The 25,025-nt window shown below is 32.2% G+C and overlaps 1 protein-coding gene across 3 annotated transcripts in view; it reads left to right on the plus strand.

Annotated features, from left to right (window-relative positions):
• Nucleotides 1–25,025, plus strand: part of NBEA (neurobeachin) — a 417,781-nt gene that overhangs the window by 157,024 nt on the left and 235,732 nt on the right. For all 3 annotated transcript variants that reach the window (XM_058184768.1, XM_058184769.1, XM_058184770.1), the window contains 4 exons: nt 2,357–2,484; nt 11,616–11,677; nt 19,646–19,710; nt 24,287–24,395. In XM_058184768.1, the coding sequence (XP_058040751.1) occupies nt 2,357–2,484; nt 11,616–11,677; nt 19,646–19,710; nt 24,287–24,395 (364 nt within the window). The remainder of the gene's footprint in view (nt 1–2,356; nt 2,485–11,615; nt 11,678–19,645; nt 19,711–24,286; nt 24,396–25,025) is intronic.

Below are 25,025 nucleotides of genomic sequence, written 5' to 3' on the forward strand. Positions count from 1 at the left end.
AATCTGACTATTTACTAGGTTCAATTATAAGGAGCACATACTCCAATAACAGAATAGCTTCTCTCCCTATTTTTTGTTTATTGATACAGTTCATAGCATAGATTTGGGGCAATAAAGTCTTTGGGATATATTTTGGGGCCAGGTGATTTGAAATATCATAATTGTTGTTATGTACTTTTGTTGTTATGTACTTTTTCTACTTTATTAGAAATACATTTATAGTTATAGCAGAAAGGGCCTTTACAGTCACTATTACAGGGAACTTCTCCAGGCAAATAAAACCAAATTCTCTGTGATAAAATTCTCTTTTTCCCAGCAGAGAGGAATATTTTATTTAGGCGACCTTTTATAGAAAAGCTATATTGGCTGTGAAATTAGTTTTTAAGTAACGAAATATGATTTATTCTGATGCTGTTTTTAAGGATATGGCCTATATTTTTAAATTCATAAGTTTGTTTAGTTCCTTGTTGTCTATTGGAAGCTAAGAATAATATTTTGTATGGATAATATGAACCATGATACAGGACATTTAGAGATCAAAATACACTTGTGGGCACTAATAATTTAAAATTGTATGCAAAAATTTCTAGAATTGTTTGAAAGTTTAAATGAGGTTTCTACACTGCTTTTAAACAGATCTGAACAATTTCATATATATATATACAGTAGCTAATTGTTCTAGATTTGCAGATTTTATAACTCTCTACAACAGCAATGCAGTAGAAGAAAAGGGAAATAAAAATGAGTATAGTAGCTGCCTTGTTTCATTGCTCCAGTGGGAATACTTCACTGGATGCTAATTCGCTAACGGAAAAAGCCCTTCTGTTCATGAACCATTGCCTCTGAATCCAACTTATTCTACCAGAATTTTTTTTTGGGGGGTGGTGGCAATTTTAGGCGTAAGCACATGATATATCTAATACGGTACATCAGATATGTGTATCCCACTCTGCTGATATTAACTTTAAACCTAGCTGAATCTTGATTAATGCTTCTGTCATTAGAATATGTAACAAGGAATGCTCTATGAAAATATAAACTGCATTATTAAACTGTATTATTAATCTGATATAGGTTCAGAGGTATGGTAACTACCATAGACTAACCAGCTTCCATCTTGTAGTAATCTGCTATAAATACATTTGTTTTAAAGGTAGATAGTTAGAAGATTTCCCAATGCAGGCAAGGCAGACAAACATTAATACTTGAATGGGAGGCCATAGAAAATCTGAGAGTTACAGGTAGCCTTCAGTTTATGGCCATTTAGTCAGCAACCGTTCATTACGATGGCACTGAACAAATGGTACTTATGACTGGTCCTAAAAGTTCCAGCCATTGCAGCATCCTTACAGTCATGTGATTGTGATTTGCGTGCTTGGCAACCAGCTTGCATATATCACACTGCAGCATCCTAGTGTCATGTGATTGCCATTTGCTAAATTCTCTCGCAGCTTCCCACAAGCAAAATCAATACAAGAGCTGATAGTGTAGGTCTCAAGTACTCTGTAACACACACCCATAGCAATCCCTGGCATATTTGCATTCCTTAATGCCTGCTTGCAGTCCCTGCCTACTCACTTGCACTTCCTAACACTCACCCACAGCCTCTGCTAGCCCTCCCCCCAGCATCCACTGAAGCCCTCAACAGTTCATCTACATACCCCTCTCTCCTTGCAGCACCCACACATTTCCCTTCACTCCTTACCTAGGACTCCTGCATCTTCCCACATAATGACTTGCATAGTCCTGGGGTTAATACAGCAACTGGGACTGTTGGAATTGCCCTTGCTAAGCAATGTGGTCACAAGACATCACACTTTATGACAGCATAGCTCAGTAACAGAAATTCCAGTCCCAACTGCCATTCTAATCCAAGGACTAAATAGGAACTACACAGTGACAAACCCAGACTGTGCCAAAAAACCTATCTCCATGATATCACCAAGAGTCAAAATCAATTTAAAGCAGACTTTACCTTTGTATTATATATGTTTTGTAGGAGATATGTTCCGTTATGAAATCTGTGAAAACTAAGTATACTAGTTTTTGACTGATTCATTAGATATAAAGCTTTTTGATACTTTCCTAGTTTAAATTATGTTACTAATTATTATTATTGTTGTTGTTTGTTTATTTATAATTACATTTCTATACCGCACCATCTCCCGGAGGACTCAGGGCGGTTTACAGCCAATGTTAAAATACCCACACCAATACAATATAAATATAATAAATAACAATATTTAAAAATAATTAAGAACAAATATTTACCCATTTTATCCACTTACTTCAAACATCTTTGGATTGCTTTATGATAACTTGGTTTACCTCACTTAGCATGCTTTGCTTTCAACAGCATAACTGCGAAACTTGAAAGAGCTTTGGAAAAAGTGGCTCCTCTTCTTCGGGAAATCTTTGTGGATTTTGCCCCATTCCTATCTCGCACATTGCTGGGCAGTCATGGGCAAGAGCTCCTAATAGAAGGTAATACATATTCAGTAATTATTTTATTATTTCTTTACATTTTGAACGAATTTTTATTATAGTCAAAGGCCAACCATATTAACTGTTCACAAACAGATTAAGCATATACATGTAATTCCATACAATTAATGTACTCCTATACAAAAAAAATAAGGTATATTGATATACCACATGCAGTCAACAATGACAATTGGTCCATATAACCAACAATAACAGTTTGTATAGATCTTGTGTTCTTTCTGACACTGCAAGGTGTTTAATGGAATTTTACCAAATTGTGGGTGAGATGCTCACCCTTACTTAATTAAAAAACAGAATAAAATAGTTCTGAAATTTCAATAGCATTTGAGTAATATGTTTCAACTGAGTTTCTTTTCAAACTTGCAATATAATGGCATAAAGATAACACTCTCAATTGCTCTTGATCCATAGAGAAAGAGATGGTCATATACGACATATAGAATATACTTTATGTGCCCTAGTGAACTGCAAATGGCAACATAGCAAATCTTAATTTTGTATATACCCTCCTTCATTTAGATAATCTCTAAAAAAGAGATATAGACCAAGTTTTCCAAAGGCAAGTCACTTGGTGTCTGATTTGACCAAACAGGAAACCAATAATTAGTTTTGATTTTGTAGTGATACATTTCATTTGTGATACATGCTACCCAAGCTATTGACCACTGTACTATCTCCTAGGCATTTGAAGTGTTCAAGCTATTAACTATTGAACTTGTGCAACTTCAGTCTGTGGGCAAATATTATTTTAGTTTTTTTTAATAATTAATGTGTAAATGTTTTTCACTACAGTAATGAGCTAGCATCCTCAAAGTCCCCTAAAGCCAATAAAATTTTTAGATAGAAGAACTTTATCATTGGCATAAATAACACTGGAATGTTTAAATCAGCTTGCTGATTAGGATGCTGCTGCAGTTTATCTACTTTTTGGCTAAGGTGTTGCTGTAAAGATTGAAAAGTAAGGGCATAAAAATGCTGTAGTTTTCTTATACCTTTTTCACAAGTAGTTGGAAATGCCCCATTTAGATTACACCTAGATATTGTTATACAATCTGCTGATAAGCAGAAACATCCATATGTCAATGTCAGTGTACTTGAGGCTAACCCAATGTTTGTCTATAGAGATGGAATCAAAAGCATTTCCAACATTCAGAAGCATGGCATATATGATTTTGACACCAAGTAATACTTATGAATTAGATTTTGGAACACAATTAATTATGTGATCATAAAACTATGATTCATTATTGCAAGATCAGTATCATTAGACGGACGACATCTTTGAGAGTTAAGAATTTTTTCAAATCTATATGTAGCATATTTGATGACTAATGAAAAGGCTATTCTTAAACATAAACTATTAAGATATATAGGGTGTTGAAAAGTATGTCCTTTGTTTAAAACAATAACATAGGTAAATATGGTATCTAATTTTTCAGTTTCATAATATATGTTTTATATGTAGTATTTTATATTACAACATAGTCATTAATCTTGCTAAATGAATGGATAAATTTATATAAAATCACTAAGATACTACTTATAAACCCACATTGGTACCTTAAACAGGATTGATACAAGTCATTTATTTATTAATGATACAAAATACTGCCTGCCTGCCTACTTGCCTCTCCCATCCCCCATCCATCCATCTATCCTGCTTATAAGCTGCGTGTAACATATCTACAGAGGCCCAATTATTTTAAATAGCTTGATAAATATATAACAAATACCATGCATATATCATATACATGTAAGTATTATATACATACAAATACGTATCTTCTAATTTTAACTTCTAAACCATTTAAAAACACTAGTTTATACTGCTCACTCATCTGAGTTGTTTCAAAGTACTATTTCTGCTCTTAATCTTTATGTAAATGAATAAAGATGAAGACCAGGTCTCTCCTGATAATATTATGATAAATACAGAAATACAAATTTAATTATATACAAAAATACGTGTATCCTTTTTCTCATCCCTAGCCCATCCATGACAAATCTTTCAAATCTGATTCAGATTGAGTGATCTCTAAATTAAATTCACACATAAATTCTTTTCTTGATCTAACATGTGAGAGTTATGCTACATCTCACTGTCTTTTCACTCGGCACATCAAATTAAAAAAAATTCTATTAATTTTAATTTTAATAACTATTTTTTCATTAGGGGCTGATCTTTCTTAGACTAAAGAAACAGCTACTTTGTTATGCAAATATTTCGATTTGGGGGGAAAACTATTTTTGATTGTTTACGTTGGCATTTTTAAAAAATATTCTTGCTCCAGAGCCACATGCCAGCATCAGAAATCCTAAGATCATTTTTTTCTTTATATAAAAAAGCCAGAACTGTTTGCATGTCATGGAGAGTAGAAATTACTTTCATTCCTACTTGATTTATAAGTGAATAATTTCAAGGGGAACAGTCTTTTTGTAACAGATTCCAAGATCAATTAATTGTTCAATTAGGTGGTTCAGTGTGTTCCATTTTTGCTAAACAGCCTAAACAGCCAGGCTATCTCAATAGCATTGTGCTTTTTCACCTGCTAAATATATTTTGTCAACTCAAGTGGCTTTTTTAAAAAAAACATTATTTATAGTATGGATATTTAACAAACCTATTGATAAACTGAAACTTGATTTTTGTTGCCTTGTAGTCAAGATATACAATCTGTGTGCACATTCTATTTTCTTAACAGATAATCAAAGCTGAGGAAATAATTCATTCAACTATATAATAAGAAAGCTAAATACATCAATCTTCTAAACACTTTCTTTGGAATAATATTCCTTCTTACACTTCAGTTCTCAATATCAGTTAAACATGTACCACTGTCTACAAGTTATATATGTTAAAAGATCTGTATAGTCAGATGACTTAAAATGTAAATTTGACTGGTGACATGTTTCTTGTTCCATATAACTTTAATAAAGATATGCCACTGGTTTTGCTTTTTTCTTCTTCCTCTTATCATGATAAATTGGTTTGGTTTGGACTGCCCATCAATACATACTTTATTTTTTGGGGATTTATGAGAAATAACTCCTTTAAGACATATGTAAGATTAATCTAATACGTTATATTAACAAGGAAAGGAATTTGGCTTAATAAAATAGTTGAGACGAGTTAAATTACACTGGACAACAAAGTTTGCTTTCTTTTTCTTTTTAATATTTTTTATTTTAAATATAAATAATACAAACATAGTACATATAATACATATAATACATATTACTAAATACAAAAAAATACAAAAAATACAAAAAATACAAAAAAAAAGAAAAAATAAAAATATTACAGTGCATCCCCCGAGATCCTTTTTTTCTTATATTTCTTCTTCTATAACAACTAAAAGATATACAATATATTCCAATTGTGCCCTTATCCCCTCCAAAACAACATATATTATTGAGTAGGCTTATTTCCTTTGCCTTCCACCAACAATGTTTTTATAACATCCCCCATATTTCATTATAATTGTTTGCTTTAATCATCTGTTCCAAAAATGTGGAACTGTTGTTGAAGCACATCCAGTATATCAAGTACAATTGGAATATTAAAAGTATGCTCTACAGCTTGGATATGCCAATTACTCTTGTTACATATGCAAATGGGACAGACATGGACAAGAATCACTTTACATTAACAAGAAATGGGCATGCTGACTTTGGGTTTCAGGACAGAACAAAGGCACGTGAGCGACTTGATGACCCAACCAAGATTTTTTTGCCTTTGCTTCATAGAAAACTCAGACTTCTGGAAAAAAATGTGGAACTGATGAACAAGAAAGGTGAAGGTTTTTATCTGAGACAGATATTTCCAAGAATAACTGATGCCAAGATTAAGGAAGACATTTTTGTTGCTTCACAGATCAGACACCTCATCAGTGACAAGCAGTTTAAAGATCTGTTAGTGGAGCCAGAGAAAATCACCTGGAAGGCATTCAAGGATGTTGACAATTTTCTTGGCAACCACACAGCATCAAACTGCATTCAGCTGGTTGACAAACTTCTAATAGTGTACAGATTGTGAAGTGCAGCATATCACTGAAGATTAATTTTCTGCATTCACACTTAGACTTCTTTCCTGAAAATCTAAGTGTAATTTGTGACAATCATGGTGAAAGATTTCACCAGGTCATTACCACAATGGAAAAATGGTATCAGGACAATGGAATCTATCATTGCTGGCTGACTGTTGTTGGGCACTGCAGCGAGATACATCAGACACAATCAGCAGTAAAATATTTTAGCCTAGCTGAACTGATGTAGCATGTCAGAAACATTGTGTGATTAAAAACATTACAGTATAGACATTACAGTTAATTTCCTACTTCAAGATTGGTACATGATAAAATAATTTTGAAATTATATTAATGTTCAGTTTTAAAGAGTCTATCATAATCACAAAAAGTTTTTCAGGAAGCAAAACTTTTGAAAAAAATTGTTATCAAATGTTAGAAATTAGAAAAAAGAAAAATAAGCCCCAAATATTTCACAAATTAATAAAATGCAGAAATGCTATGTTGAGAGTCCAATATAGATGTAAATAAAATGAAAGCATCACATTTCACTATGCTGCATTTCCTTATGGGAAACCAAAAATTATTCAAAACAACAATATAGAGAAAAAGAATAGATAAAGTCCAACAGGGGTTTAAAATAAATCAGCATTCAACCAGCCAATCAAATTTTAAAGATAAAAAGCAAAGTGAAACAAAAAATAAAATTAAAAAAAAGTTAAAACCCATACATGCTTAAGAAGATGAACTGCTGAAGAGAAGATGGATGACCAAAGACTTTCTGACCACTCCTACAGGGAACTGGAATCTTCAAGAATCCCCTTCTCAGGTAGATTCATAGCTGTCTAAAAGCTGTCTTGGGTCTTTCCTAAGTGCTCCCATTCAAATACACCGAGCAGCACTGCCAGGGAACCAGCATTGGAAGCAAAATGAGCAAATCATTAGCAGAAAAAAGAGATTCCTGCTATTCAACAGCATTTTGGAGAGGAGTCTTAAAAGCTGTTTTAAAAAATTTGATGAAATGAAAATGACTGTGGAAAATATTCAGATGCATGCAGCTCTGGATAAATTAGATTCACAAAAGGAATTTTATTTGAAAGTAGCAGATCCATTGGAAACTTAGATTTGGAACCAAGTTGATTGCATACGCCTTCTGAAGTTCAAGCTTGCATTCTTTTACAACAGCAAAAACCTGACTGAGTGGAGAAGTGATAAATTGGCTTTCCCTAGGAGGATTGAAGGGCATTGGGGAATGGATTTATCACACTTAACTGGAAAACAATTTCATTTGGACCATTTTGGGGCAGATGGACTGAACAACTTTAAATGAAATTGACTGTCAAATGTGGAAATCAGGAAACCCAGGCAGTTCAAATGAATATAAGGATTTATTGCAAACTTAAGCTCCCTAAAAAAATCAGAGTTACTACAGTCAAAGCAAATTGGTGGTAGATAAGAGTGGAATTTATATCTCTTATATATCTTGTGAGCATGGTCAAACTTAGATCTCTTGTGAAAGTGGAACTTAGATCTCTTGTGAGCATGGATTCCAGACTTATGATGTGTTTGTCCCCTCCCTCGGGCTCAGCCTGGTGGTCTCCCAAATCACCATTTTAATTTATCCTGTTTTCTATGAAGAAAAAGCAGATTAGATTAGATTATCAAATCCTGTGGAGTTCAGCCAGTAAGTGCACTTATTGATAGGGTAGTGGAGATCCAACTGTTGCTTTCTGTCCCGGTGTTCTTTCAACCAGATCCCTTGATTTTTTGTCTATGGAGATTCTCAGTCATCCAGGTCATGGTTGTCCCAAAGGTACTTTTTCAAGAGGCAACTGGACTTCCTTGTTTTTCTTTGAAGACGTTTCATTTCTCATCCAAGAAACTTTTTCAGCTCTGACTTTCAGCTCCCCACCATCCCATCAGAGCTGAAAAAGCCTCCGAGACCTGACAAGGAGCTATGGAAAAACTGGCAGTCTCGCCATGCAGCTCGGTATGTTATGGGACCGTTGGAAGTCCCTAGTGATACCAAATCAACTTGCAAAATTGATGTTTAGCAAATCTATGCTGGTGTAGACATGTTTTAACCCATTCACTCCACTGTTCATGCACATCCACACACACAATATTCCAAGCACAGCGCACCAACACCAGGAGCTCAGGACCACAACGTCTGCACGCATCGCCATTTAGTGTCTCAGATGATATTACAATTCTGTTTTTCTAATTCACAAGAGTTGCTGCTCCCGTCTTGTGTGTCCTCCAGATTGTTCTTTAGATGAATGTTCTGAACTATTGTTTGCGGTATCAGAGTTAATATATATCAGTTGTGATTAGTTTAAAGCCCATGGTGTCTTGCAAACTACAACTGCATAGCACCTAATTCTTTTTTGAAAATTATCATACAGAATAAAGAAAATAACAAGTCTGTTAGTAGTTCAAGACACAATTGGCTAAGTAGTAATATGTTACACTTTCTTGACTTCTTAAACCTATCAATGGAGTACTATTTATAACATCCTGTAGCTTTCATTATGTTGCTTTTCATCACAAACTCTGGAGCTTTACCAGATTGTGTGAAAAATCTCTAATATAAGACGTGTGCATATATAAGTAGTGTGTCTTTGTACAAGACAGCAGTTTTTTATGTAAAATAAACCATGAAGTATCCAAGATTAGAAAAGCTTATTAATATTATTAATATTAATGGCTGTAGTCATTTTAATTATGAGAATTTGACTATGTTCTCTTCTGTTTAGCTCCTTTTTGTCAGCTGTCTAATAGTAGAAGTGGTTTAGAAGTGATAAGTGTCCCATTAATCTTTTTATTCTCTTTTTTGTTCATGCAAAAAAACCCTGGTCAATTATACCAATTGTCTTTTCAAATGAGATTTTTACATTTATTTCTTATTTCATTAGTTAACTGTCAGCTTTTAAATCTGATAGATTGGAATTACTGTATGTTATCTTTCTGTAGCTTGTTCTGCTTACTGTACAATAAATAGGATTGTGAGCAAATCAGTATTTATCCATTATTTGAAATAAATATAAATTGTATAGGAACACTTTTATCTCCAGTGACTTTTTGTTTATGTCTGTTTAAAACAAGTTTGTCTTTTCAGTATATCTATTTGAAACTACAGCTATGAGTAATGATTTTCATTGAAGGAATGCATTTAATTTCCAGAAAAGTACATATTTATTTATCTGACAATAATTCTGAATGTCATTTTTACTTTTACCTTTGAAAGATATTCATTTAAAGATCATATTTAGCAATACTTATACTAAGTCAAACATTATTTTGAATACATGTGGGGTATTAAGGCTACTGTGTTTTTATTATTATCGAAACTTGCAAAATTGAAAGTGAAAGACCATTTTAGCAATTTTTTACAAAGTATTATTTCATTGATTTGTGCATATATAACAAAGGATGTTGTTTGCATTGTTGATAAAAGTCACCAACGTTATGTCCATAAATGACCTTTGATAATTTGTAACCTGCATATTTTTCAGTCTGCAATTCTCTTCCTCAAATATAACTAATTCAGAGAAGGCTTGCCCTTTACACACTTATCCTGCTTTAACAAACCCATATGGCAGTTTTGCTCAGCAAAGAGAGGTCTTATTGAGATGTCTCCTGATTGTGCAAAACTTGATTCAGCTTCCCATAATCGCAGCTGACTGACAAAAAAACATTTGTGAAACATATTGGTGAAAGACCGGCCTGCCAATAACCCTCTTCACTTCATCAGTTTTCTATCAAACAGTTGTTCCCTGTTCCTTTTTTATATGTATATAAATTTATATTTATAAATTTAAATTTATATTTCAAATACCTATACTTCTGTGTGTGACAGCTCTCAATCAGGGAGGTTTATCGTCCTGATCTTTTTAAGAGCAAAGAATTAAATTTATATTAATACAGGAATGAACTAAAACTTTGTTCCATCCATTTATCTACCACTGAATGATTCAGTTTACTATCAGCTTAACTTAAGTATGTATCTCTAACTAATATATAAGTCATCCTATTGGAAAATGTTCTCTTCTATATACAGTAAATAGACATTTCTATTAACTGAGAACGTAATTTTAAAAATATAGTGGATACTGTATAATACTTTCTATTTTGTATGCTATTTAGCTAAAATAAAATTTGTACCAGCAAAGTAGGCAAGTAAAGTGTTCATCGGAATAACTATAGTATTTCTACAGTATCTGCCGAACGGAAAGGATGCATAAGGCAGCCTAATTATTAGAACTTTAAAAAAAAAAATTCAAGATATGGCATGGTATTTAAACTGGTGAAACCTTCAGGTCACAATGAGGCATAATATGAATTTAAAATCTTAAAAGTCATATGTTTTAATCATTGCAGGGCAGTTGGGAAAACCAGGCAAAAATATATATCTAAAATATTTGTATGGGCATTTGAACAGCTCAGAAATGAATGTTATTCTGTATTAATCAGAAATATTCATTTCTGATTAATGGTGGTGGGTGTGATGATATATCTAAATACCTGAGAACTTTCTTAAAATAAAAAAATAAGCATTTTTAAACATTCACCTCAAGATACTTGAAGATTTGAAATCTTGTATAGTATGAAACTTAAAATTAAAATTCAAGACGTTTGCTTTGGCACTAAAGTTCAACTTCCATTATACTAGAATCTTCAAATAAAAGAACAACATAGAGATGTTCATTCATTCATTCATTCAGTCAGTCAGTCAGTCAATATAGAAATAATCTGTTCTTCTGTGTATATGTCGAATTGAGCAAATGGCATGGCTCCATATTTCTAAAATGCATAGAATTCCTTTTGTGCCAGTTTGTAACTCTTTCCATGTTTTTTATAATATAAAGTTGGCTTTACTGTTGAGTGGAAAACACATATAATTGGGTCACAAATGGTTTCTGATTTAAGATAATTGGAGAGTATTCGGATAAATCTTTGCTAGATATATCCTACTGAAATGTTACAAGAGCTGACCTATGTAACTATTGGACAAAAAAGCAATTTAACATTGCCTCTTACAGTTAGTGCTTTGCAGAATTAATCCTTGTTTTTACTTTTTTACAGGACTGGTTTGCATGAAATCAAGCACCTCAGTGGTTGAACTTGTTATGCTTCTTTGTTCACAAGTAAGGTGATTCCTAGTTTTTACAAATACTACTTTCATTTTTTTTCCTTTGGAGAAATGTAATTATTAGGCAAAGGCAGTTCCACCTGTATATTGAGAAAGTAACTATTTGAGACTTATAAAGCGACCGAACCAGTATTATAAACTCCTTTATAAAGACACCCTTATATTTCTTTGTTTAAATAAGCATTGAATATGACTTCAAGAAAATATGGTGATATCCAATTGATAAAACCTTAACAAAATAATACATAATTAAATAATTATAACTAATCTCAACAACAGAAAATTCTGTAGTGTGATGTCAGCAATTTATTAGCAATTATTAGCAATTTATTTAAATATTTGGTTTGTATTCCTTTTTGACAATATTGCCTGTGAAAGCCAGTTAAATAATAAGGCATGACATCTGAAAATTTTGTTATTGATAAATAACAATGTATCACATAATAGACAATTAGAAGTATATGAGTAAAACGCATTGCAGATATGCACATGAATACAAATGATGTGCATGGTTGGGAATCGTTGGGTCAATTGCTGTAGGACAAGCATAACACATGTTCAGGAAAAATAACCATCTAAAGTATAAATCTGGAGATGTGACTTTGTTTTTATTCTAATAGATAATAAATAAAAGGGTAAGTATTACTCTGAAATGAAGTATCAGCTGTTATTTTAATCTGGTATATTATTTTTTTGCAAATAATTTAATATCTGCTTTTGAATAAAGTCTTTCCACACTTCTTTATATTCTCTTAAATAAACTTGATATAAAAATATATTTAAAGTGCTTATTCCTGGAAATATGGCAAATTTATAATATGGTTGCTATTAAAATGTAGAGCCATATTTTAATAATAAAATTATATTTGCAGATGTTAACATGTGCAGTGCTGCCATAAATGAGAATTAAATCTGAAATATACTTTGCTTACTCACATTTTGCTGATCCACAAACTGATTCTTCAAGACATAAAAAAAAGAAAAGAAGGGAGGACTTTTTCTAGCAGTCAAAAGCATCTAAATAAAAGATGTATGTATTTGGAACGTTCATTGTGGTTGAGTTTCAAAACTTTTCTTGCAAAAAACTTTTAAAACTTGTGATATAATAATTAAATCCTTGGTTCAAGAAACTCCCAAATATTTAAGTCCACTGAATTCTCTCACAAGCTGTTCATAAGCAGATGCTTAGACTGAACTAATACAATATATTCTTCCCTGCTCCTTGTTTTAACTGCAGCTCACAGAGATAAAGTGGAATGCTGCATTACAGCTTAGTGTGTTTTGATGGTCTCATCATCTAATCATAGGTTTAACATTACTCATTTGCTGGCTCCAGGAATTCCTGCCATTAAGGACTCTAGAGATGTAATGTGCCTCAAATATTGATTGTGGGAAGAGTGAGAAATTCAAGCTTCTTTGCTTTTTCACCTTCCCTTTCATCTTTATATAGAATCTGTGCAAAACAATTGTTTTTAAATTTGAAATGTTATCCTGGAATATATATCTAGATAATATTTTTATATATTCCAACTAAATACATTATTTTATAGACAGTCTTAGATGGGCTTATAATAAACTTTCACTTTACTTCTGCCGCCAAATATCAGATATTTTATTTGTAATTTCACAAAATAAAGAAAATGCTCATTTTTTAAAATTCTAGAACTGTTTGAAGTCTACCATAGAACTGTACAGTGCTTCATATTTGACCTTCAGATAGTGCTTAAAGTAATTCTGCAAAAATGCAAGTGAAGCAACTTACCTCAATACATTAAAACAGTTGTGTTTTTTCCCCAAGTTCACCTCATTACTTTCCACAGGTGCCCCACAATCATGAGAATGCTTTATTTAAAGCGTTGTATTTTGTTAAGAGGAAATCCCCTCAGTGTTTCAAATAATATTAATAAATTCTCTTATTAAGAAGAGGAAGATTCAACAGATTTCTAATAAGGACATAAAATGCTTAGCTATTTTCTAGAAGTTGAAAATAAAAGTTAAGAATTGACCATCACCCAAAGAAGGAATTCTTAATTGATTAAAAATACAAGAAGAAAAATAATATTTTAAGTTGATGCATATATGTTGCAACAATACTTTTTAAAAATTATGTCTTTTCCAACACATAAAATATTAGTGATAGAAGCAGTATATATCTAGTAGAACTTTCACATTCACAAACACAGCTCATTATCTTTTTCTAATGAGTTTATTGTTCTCCATGAATTATGGAGCCGTATCATACAATCGTTTTATGGCTTCACTTCTAGTTAGGATATAGAGAGCCAAGATGGCTCTCTTCCAACATCCTGTTCTTCTTGTCCTAGAGGCCAAGGGTAATTGGAACATACTTTGGACATAATCTAATCCATTTTTTTCTCAGCTGGTGGTACACAGAAGCAGACTACCTGGCAAATAGGCTACTTTTTTAGAATGACAGTAGCTGGTAGGGAAAAAACCTGAATTATTTCATTCTGTGGACAGGAAAGGAGGTTCTTAAAATGTTTTGCTTTTGAGGATGAAAAGGTAAATATATAGTGGAACAGAAAAGTAGTTAAGGATGAACTGCATGAGACATACATGTAAATTGGAATACAGCCAGCTGTATGAATAATGCTTAATCTGCAATATAGACAGATTCTTCTTTTTGCAGGAAAGAGGTAAGACATCCCCATTGGGCTTGCAGATATTACAGAGATGCTATCCCATGTTCCCACACTGATTATTTTGAGCAGCCTATCATAACCAAGTTGCCAGTCCCAATTGTGGTTGCTAAATGACATGTATGTCTAAAGAAATATTTTACAAGACCAGTATAATCCAGTTGTAAAAGCAGTAGTAGTAACTAATATTAGCTATTGAAGTAAGAGCAAAATAAAGCTAGCAGCTTTTAAAAACCTGATGTTTTTCTAACATTAGATTCCATATTGAAACATTTCATTGAGGTTTTAACTTCATATTTTTAATCTTCTGAACATTTAGTGGGTTTTTCTGTGGATTGATTCTGTGGTTTTTCAGTCCTATTGACTGAAACCTGTTTAATTGCTACATTCAGTAAAAGAATGTATTTTTGCCAGCTCCCTAGTTTTTGTATCTTCTCCCCAGAGCTGAAGTTTCCGCCAAGCATCTTTGAGCATTTGGAAGAATAAGTATTGTGGGGAGAATGGAAGATAAGTAAAATATCACCTCTGTTTCCATTGAGGGAAATTTTCTGTAAGAAAAAAGCCTTTTGTTGGTAGAGAAAAACAATGCCTATAGTTCACAGTGTTATTCCCCCCTCACCCCAAATACTGGCAATACAATGTTTGAGATTTTGATTTTTTTCCCCAAAATTAATTGCACTTTGCAATCTGTGTTAGCAGTCTGTTTTGAAGATAAATGTATCTTCAAAAAGATAGATGATTGAGAAGGCTTTTGAAGACATTTATTTATATAAACTAGGGTAATAGTAGACATTGAAAAGGAAAGGGAAATGCAAAGTTTGTTTTCTTTTCATTTGCTACAGCAAATTAGATGCTTTTATGCTCTTTATTTGGAAATTCCATGTTAACGACTACAGATTAGCAAGGATGTCATTTTTTTTCTTATCTGAGCTCCTGAGTAAACTTAACATTGCCAGCGGCTCATGTCCAAGGTATGGTCTAAATTTACATGAAATATCACATTACAAACGTCTGAAGGTACATGTCATGGATAATTCAGTTCATATGGGCAGGTTTTTAGACTCTGAAGGATATGCAATCAAGACTGTCCCCAGAGGAATTATGTCTTTGTGAAAAATTTGCTTTAAGCTTTACAGGAACTCCTATAGGGATATTGTATTATTTGACACTGAGAACCACTTTTCGTTTTATATTTTGATTACTATTGTCCTTTTACAATAGTTTTCTTTCATGTGTACTAACACTCTGCATTTCCCAAATATGAGCCTGAGGTCATACTTAGATTCATTTGGTCTGCAATGTCCTTAGAAAATTTATAATAAATAACAACATATTGAATGCACTTGAATTAGGTTAATTTTCAGGGGTGGGTGAGATTAAGATGGTCATTTTGACAAGATCTGTCCTTTATTAACTAGTCTTTGTTTGCTATAGTTTAGTTTTATATGTCACAGCTGTGATACTGTTTTGTAGTAGATATCTCAAATAAACCATGACATTTTCCCCAAAGTTTGGTTTTCCTTTTTAAAAGCATATTTGATATTCATTAATATTTCTTTTATTTTTTGCTTCAAGAACTACAATAGATTCTAAGTATTCCAGATTGTTGTAAAATGTTCCTGTTCAGAGTAGTAATATATTCAAATATAATTATGCTATTTCAAATGGGTCTTCATCTTTCTATTGTAAATAACAACATTAAAATAAAACATTTTTTTCTATTAGACCCATTGGTGGCAGAAATAAAAGAGGTATCAGGCTTAAATATAATAATTGTTTAATATAGCAGATGCTAAAGTATAGAAACTGCTCCTTGATTCTGTTTGGAGATGCTAAAATACATTTACAGCATTTTATGCCTCTTCTGATTAACAAAAAGACACTTTTTTGCTGTGGTAACATAATTAGTTTATATTCAGCAAAGCTTTTTAATAAAATGACAACACTAAAGGGAAAAAAATTGCAGTTCCAATGTTAAAATAAGTTTACTTTCATATATACTATAAGATCACCCTTGAAATGTTACTTGGACATTTAAGACGTGTTTGATTTCTAATAAAAAATTAATATATAAGAATTACTATGAGATTCACATGAAGACAATGTAAAATAATTCTACTATACTATATTTTTGAACTCTTATTCTAAAGCTGAGGATAATACTTAAAAGAAATGCCCATATAATAATCTGTTTGGATAGTAACATTAATATAGTGATATATTGACTCAATAATACATTGAGTTAATTTGAGAGGTGCTGGTTTAATATGCTTTTTAAAAAGTTATTCAAGGTTATGTTAATCTTAAATTAAAAATAAATAATTCCTATCCCCATCTGTAAAGTCCTTCCATGTAGTCATAAAGGCATATAACTAACAGAAGTCATTTTCTCATGGCATCAATATTCAGGAGAACTTCAGAGTTAAAGCTTGACTGTGTTCTTGTTTATAGCGTTGCTCCTTAATATTCCAATATGATGAAAATGATGGAAGAAGAGAATGCTTTATGATATTATTACGCCTGCTGCATTTTTTTCTCTGACCTAATCATTATGCTTTATGCATCCGGATTAGATTATTGTGAGGCATGGTATATAACAGTCTTAGAAACATCAGTTAGTTCTGAAATTGGCAGCAACCTCTTGATTGATCCAACCTTCAGACACCATTGTATTATTTTAAGCAATGCAACTCTTAGTTGACATTTGAACCAAATACAGAGATTTTAATGAATTGCATGCTGAATAGTTCAATTCCCCTCTCCCCCTTTTTTTCATCATGGTATCTCAAGAATTGTCCTGAGGTGAAATCAGTAATCAGGGTGGGCATCCCAAGAGCCATATGCAGTACTTGCAGATCCCAGAAGCTCTGCTGAGCTTGCAACAAATTCCATCATCCCTGTCCAGAGAAGAAGTTTATCACATCCAGATCTCAAGAATACTATCAAATGGGGGTAAAATAGGGAGACAAAGATTATTCGTTTATTTATTGTTTATTTTCTGAATCTAAAGTATCTTACATTAAAAAGAGAAATATAATATTTAAAATTAGTGTAATAATCTAAATAATGAAAACTTTCAATCACTACATGACAGATATAAAAATTAAAATACAGAAGGAATTTAAAATACTTATGTGACATTATATAGCATTGGAGGCCCAGAAAGTAGTGGCCTAAGTAGTGGCCAGGAACGTTGTGCATGATCCATCAAGATTATGGCACATCAATAAGTGTTTACGACAAGGGAGAGAGAAATAGGAAAAGCTTTCTGAAGAAGCAAAATGTTTTCAAAGGACAAAAACCCCAAGAAAGTGCTTGGGAAAAGTACCTTTGAGACAATCTGACTACAGAAAATCAAGTATGAACTGTTGACAATATATCTTGTAAGCTTCTTTCTCCCCCTCCTCACCCCCCCCCCGACTTTCAGTCTATCATTTTCTTGATTCCTCTCAACTCTTGGCTAGATGGTTCCATATAAGTGGGATTTGTAACTCTTGTGGCTAAAAAAAGAAAGAAAAAAGTCTCTGACATTTCATTGTGACTTTCCTTTGGACTTCCCTATTTACTTGCTCTTTGGACAGTGAACTTGCTTTTGGTTCTAACCTTGGACGATATTTATGACCATGAAATTAGTTTGACATATTTAGTATGCTAATAACCCAGATAAGAAGCTGCTGTTCATGAGGCCAGGACACCATAAACCTATCTGTCAGGAGGAATTGCAATGATGGAACTGGCTCCTGATCTATTAGTATCTTGTTCCTTACTCTGTTTAAGTGACGATGTGGGAAAAGTAAAATAGTTGGAAATGACATATTTGAAATACTTTGGGAATGTCATTGGATATTAGCAGATTAGTTAAAAACATGGAATCAAACATATATGTCTTTCTGAATTACATATATTCTGGTATATTCTCTAGCCCAGTGTACAGTAATCATTCAATCTCTGCAAACAGAAATAGTCTTGGAGTTGGTGTTGAGACAGCCTGAGAAAGCAGGAACTAGGATTATTCATTTTTTTGTTTTGTTTTTAAATTCAGCAGAAAGAAATATGCCCTATTTTTTATGTTCTGCCTTAGGAACTTGAGATAATCACATTGCTCTATTATTTTTCATAATATGTCGAAAATCTGTTGAAATACTTTTAAAGTTAAAGTTAAAAATATGGTTAGAAAAACCCACGTTATAGCTAGTTTTCTAGATTAAATCTTCGGAAGATTGGAAATACCAATTGACTAAGATAAGAGTATTTAACTCTGCATTAAAAAACAGCTAGATAAGTGTTGGTAAACCTTTTCGGCACCGAGTGCCGAAACGGGAGCGCGCGTGAACTTTTTCGGTAATGAGTGCCAGAATAGGAGCGCACATACATGCGCTGTAAACCAGAAAAGCAGATGATCTTCTGGTTTCCAGCATGCACATGTGCAGAGGCCACCTAGTCTTCCAGTTTTAAATTTAGGTTAAATGTAAGTATGATTAGTTGGCTTGTTTGTACCAACTATATGGCAACTCTTTGTTGGAATCAAATGACATGACTAGCTTGCAAATCTCTACTGACTTCACTAGAGAATGGCTCATAGCACTAAATTATAATTCAAATAATCTTATATGTTATAGTTCTCTTATAAACTGTTGTAAGAAAGGAAAGCAGTTAAGGAGAAAAATATGTTTCTTAAAGAGAATAGATATCCAGTTATGTCTCCTCTGCTTTACAAAGCCAGCAAGAAGTCAGCAAAATATCCATTGAATCAAGATGGCAGGGAGACAAAGCTTAGAGTTTCAATATTGGATCGTAGTTGTACATATAAGCCCTGCCTTTCTCAGCATTAAAGTCTATACTCTAGATAAATCATATTTGACAGTCTTCTGCCAAGTTCTGAGGAAGAGATTAAATTTTTAAAGGACCACTATCTACTGTCAAGCCTGGTTATGGAAACTGAGTAGAATATAATTTTATCATTTTTAGAATTTCATCCAAAACTGAACTATAAAAACATACAATATATTTATTTTATAAAATTTTATAAATATGTGATTTAAAAATTTATTATTTGAAAATTTATCAGTAATTTTTTTTAATGATGATCAAAAGAAAACTTCACAAGTGGGTCTATTATTTTAGATTTAAATATCTGATACCCTTGAACAATGCACAGTATTGCATTACATTTCAATAAACTAAAGTACCTGTTAAAAATAATGTAAATCAAAGTTCTGATATTTTAAATTAATAAAAATAGTTTCATTTTCAGAAGAATTGCCACTTTCTAAAATGTAGGGTTTTTTCCTCCTCTCCTTTAGGAATGGCAAAATTCTATTCAAAAGAATGCTGGACTTGCTTTTATTGAGCTCATCAATGAAGGAAGGTAATTAATTTAAAATCTTTGGACTAGTAGTCATTTTGTATTTAATTCCATTAGACAATAATATCTTCACCATCTGCTACAAAAATATCAGAGAATGAAATATTTTAATTAAACAGTTTTACAATAGACATGTTTGGGATAAAATACTCAATTTGTTTATACATGAAATGTTGAAACAATGAGCTCTATGTTTATTTTTTTAAGAATACCTATGCAATAGTTATAAGATTTATGTGAGAACTGAACATCATCTTACAAGGGCAGCACAGGGGTGTTTTTTTTTTAGACAGGTTCTGAGTAACCCAATCTATAATCCATCTGTCACTCCATCTGTTTTGGAGCATCCTGTTAATAGTGTTTTTATGCAGCAAGGAGGAAATGCTATTTTTATCATAATTCCCAATGCTATTTTCAGGTACTTTAACAACAGATAGAAATTTTATGTGTGCTATGGTATTATGGAAAGAGTTAATGTTCTGGATGCAATCTAGTTCTGTTAGTTTTCTTTATGATACTGTAACATTATACTCTCAACATAGTAAGTTTAGTGTTCCGTTATTATTATGGAAAAAATAAAATTATCTTTTTTATGCTTAAGAACTATTTAAATATTAGTAATTATTTACAGCATTTTTGTCTATTTGTTACACTAATATATTATTTACATCATTATATGTAGAAGTGAAAAAATGGTAGCAGCTGTTTTGAGAATTTCTAAAAACCTCTGCTTTCTAATTTGTTCTATCATTTAAAATACTATTTGCAATTATAAAATAATAAGATTCAAATTTATGAAACAACATGCTGTAAGAAATATGTTAATTTATAACAATAGTCTTTCTGATAGGTATATTTTGTAATATTCTTGGGGATTCACTCAGAAAGAGATATGCATTTATTTTAACTGTGAGGAAATATCTTTAATATCTATATCTTTTTGTGCAAATGTTTTAATTTGATTTTTGAATGAAGTAGTAATATAGCTTCCCCATGCTGAATTAAGTAGTAATCAGTAGCCATAGCTGAGGTTAACATCATTAAGAATATTTGGATATAGAATGTACATTAATTAAAAAGAAATATCTTTTCCTTGTTCCTAAAATGTAATGGCTTCTAAGGTTTGTTATATAGACATTTTTTCTGACTATAGGAGAATTTATGTTAGAAGACTTGATTACAGTTTTATAGGCACTGAACAAATTTCAGTTTTGTGTTCCTTCTTTAAAATGTTAATAGTATTCTTCCTCTGATCAAAGAATAATTACAGGAATAATTGCTGATTTTTCTACATACATTCCTCTATATTTATATCTATATCTCCATATATCCTCTATATCAATAACTATTGTATGTATTATCTATATCTACACATCTGTATAGATATCTAGATATAGATACATATCTCATTTATGTACATTGTTAAAAATGTATGCTTCTTTCTATCCTAAATTTTATTTTACTCTGCAAAAAGCAAATTGCTTTAAATATTATTCTTCTTAATAGGTAAAGTGTGAACGCTATTCATCAATCATAGCTAGAGAATGCAATTGTGCTGTTGTCAACAATTAACAGGACATAAACAGTTGATGAATGTGTACTTGAATTAAAGTGCTCCCTTGAACAGCCTGAAATTATAAAGCAGATCATTTATAGGAATCTAACAAAGGAGCTTTATAATTAAAACAAAACAAGCTTAATGGATTGTAAAATTGCTTATAATTACTATACATATATGATTGAATTTTAAATTGTGGATCGAAGAACAGTGCAAAAGAATTTGAGAACTAGAGAACTTTCATTTTTTCTTTTTAAAATACTGAAGGAAGTTCCATAATTCATGATGATTCTTGAAAAAAATAAAATAAAATTAGTTTTATTAAACACAATTAAACTTAAATTAATTAATACTCTCAGCAGTGTGTTTAATAAAATTAATTAAAGATGGGCAGCCATACAACTCTTTTTAAATAAATAAGTAAATATAAATAAATACAATTAAATTAAAAGTCATTACTAAGAAAACCAGTAATAAATAGGTTAAAACTTACAATTAAATATAAAATCACTTCTATGGCTATCCTAAAAAATAACTGCTTTACTTGTTTCCAGAGTTCTGAAGCATGTATAACGCAATTTCTTTAACGCAAGTCTCAATACTGTTTTAAAATTACTCTCCATCTTCAGTTTCAAAATGTATTGTCAGGTATCATGAGAGTCAGTTTGGTTCAGTAATTAAGGCATCAGGCTAGAAACTGGATATTCTAGTCCCAAGTTTTAGGAAACAGGCAATGATAAACCAGTTCTGAAAAAAGACTTGCCAAGAAAACTGCAGGGATTTGTCTTATTAGCCACCAGGAATCAACATTGACCCAAAGGAACACATATACACACACATACAGTATATCATAGGACACTGCACTTTGACCAAAACACATATACAAATGTGTGAGAATGTGAGCAATGTGTGTTGTTTCACAGCTTAAGGCTTTTACAAATGGATAAATAATGCTAATCAATGTGGATGATTAAAATGTAAAGGACTATTTAAAATGCAGTCCTACAAGAAAGGAAGTCTCTCAAAATTCAGTGATCTTTACTCGGAACTCTGAGATGTCACCAGGTTTAGACATTGGGGAGAGGAAGAGCCTAAATGAAAGCTAGGGCTAGATTTCAGGTTTTTGGGGTTTTGGGATGTCTCTGTCCCTGATGAGAATAAGAGAGCAGCTGGGGCATGAGTGAGAGGCCAAGGGCCGGTGAATAGCGCAGGCTGGTAAAGCCTGTTATTAAGAACACAAAGCCTGCAATTACTGCAGGTTTGAGCCCGGCCCAAGGTTGACTCAGCCTTCCATCCTTTATAAGGTAGGTAAAATGAGGACCCAGATTGTTGGGGGGGCAATAAGTTGACTTTGTAAAAAATATACAAATAGAATGAGACTATTGCCTTATACATTGTAAGCCGCCCTGAGTCTTCGGAGAAGGGCGGGGTATAAATGTAAAACAAAAAAAAAAAAAAAGTACGTAATGTATATTTTGTTGAGCAGGAGAAATTCAGTAAAGCTCTGAAGACCTGCCTGTTCTATCTTGCAAAGGAGAGGCTGCTCTTTGACTGAAAGAGGGACCGCTGAGGTGTGGTATCTGTACTCTTGGCATTTATCTTTTTTTTTGTCCTTCCATATTAAACTGGCCTTTTTCTGGCTTTGCAGTGCTTTATTTGAAACTGAGAAAACAGAATTTTCTTTCACCGTAAAGAATTGGAATTGTTCTGTGTTTTCTCATGAGCAAATAGTAGTACCTTTCCTGAAAATCTGAGCTCAAGCAAAGCATTTGCTTTTGAGACAGCAGCTAAAAATGAAGCAGCAGGAGCAATCACCTGGCACCTGTAGAAAGCAAAAAAGAAAACATTCATATCAATTTCATCTCTGCTTGCTTTATCTGAGCTATAATGTCCATGGAAAGAATTGCAAATATATATAGTCAAAATTGTTGCTGCATTTTAAAGTGGAATTCTTGTCAGCATTATTTTGGACTTAGTTTCCCTGTTCTGATTATCAGATTTAAACATCCTAATTCATAGAAGAACCTTTAAATGCTGCCAAAAATATGTTTGGTTCAATTGAATCATACATACAATGATATTTTCCAATTAAATACCATTTACCACAGGTAAAATACAGAACAAATTTAGATAATTTCTTTGTGAAACAAATACAACAAATTAGATGCACAAATTCAGTTCAAAATATAAAATAAAGAATAGATACAAAGTAAAAAGGAGACATAAACATTCCCTTTAAAAAAATGTAAGAATGGAAAAACTCCAATTTCATGACAGAAATCCTTACTGCAGACCTAAGAGAGAGATCAAAAGATTTCCTTTCCTAAATACCCAGATGGGTTAATATAGAAAATTGGAGAGCCCAGTTGGAGAGCACACGTAAATTCAATTTAAGTTGCAGCATGATAAAACAAAATCTCAAATGGATGACTGCAACATCACAAGATACACAGAAGCTTATCATTTTGAAAATAACTGGGAACTTAGCACTTTGGCTCTGTCTGGGAAAAATCAAGAAAAATATTCTGTCTGGTTTACAGGAATTTTATCTTTCTGAAACTACTATAAATATAGTGATTTGGGACTTCACTACCTAAGTGAATATTATCTGCAGGTTTCTTTGGAAAGTTTAATAGGAAGAATAGCAGTTTCTTTCTTCACTTCATTCTGCTTGGTTAAGTTTATAGGATTACCCAAATAGTGGGCAGGTGAATGTGCATTTGTGGGCCTTGGAATATATTAGTAAGATACGGTAAGTCTAAAAGTCACAAAAAAGAAAGCAAAGTCTGGATCATGACTTAATTGGTTTTAGCCCACTAGAACAAAAATACATAATAGAAGAATGATGATATTATGTGGAAAATCAAGAATTAAATATTCAAAACTAGCTTAGCTTGATAAATTAACAAATTTAATAAATAAATAACAAAGTTAATAAATTATTTTTCTCTTAATGTAAACAAATGAATCATTGATTAATGCAATATATTATGTCTGAGATCAATTCACTTTTTCCTTTAGATTATTGTGTCATGCAATGAAGGATCACATTGTAAGAGTTGCAAATGAGGCAGAGTTTATTTTGAACAGACAAAGAGCTGAAGATGTACACAAACATGCAGAATTTGAGGTAAGCCTTAGTTGTTGAAACCCTGGATTTCTATTTTTACTTAACTTGTCATCATACGAAAAATAGATTTTGAAAGGGAAACTTAGAGTGTTGTTATTCAAAATCTATATTCATTTTTAATAGAAATCATACATATTTATTTAAACTCTAGAAACAAATAGAGTTATATTTAGAATCTTTTTTATTCACATTTTTAAAAGTAACAGTATTGCTCTAGTACTGCTGATGTAGATTATCAATTCCATTACAATGTAAATGTGAAATTTGTTTTTAGGATCATCTGAAATTTCTGCTGCACTATGCTGATTATTTTTTCAAGTAACTCAGGATGGTGAACATATCCAACATACCTTCCTCCTCCTATTCTTCACGCAACAATAACCCTGGGAAATTACTTGGGTTATGAGAAAGTGACCAGCCCAAAGTCACTCAGTCAGTTTTCATGGCTAAGGTGGGAATAGAATATTTTTATTTGAAAAGAGGAGCAGAGAATTCCAGAAGTATATACTGAGAATATATACTCTCAGAAGTGTGTGTGTGTGTGTACGCATGCATACATACATACTCTCAGCAGAGACATACAAGGTGTGAAGGTCATCCAAACTGCCTGCTTCAGGCAAGTACGCATTT

Source organism: Ahaetulla prasina, chromosome 5, assembly GCF_028640845.1.
Source record: "Ahaetulla prasina isolate Xishuangbanna chromosome 5, ASM2864084v1, whole genome shotgun sequence".
NCBI classification, from domain to species: domain Eukaryota; kingdom Metazoa; phylum Chordata; class Lepidosauria; order Squamata; family Colubridae; genus Ahaetulla; species Ahaetulla prasina.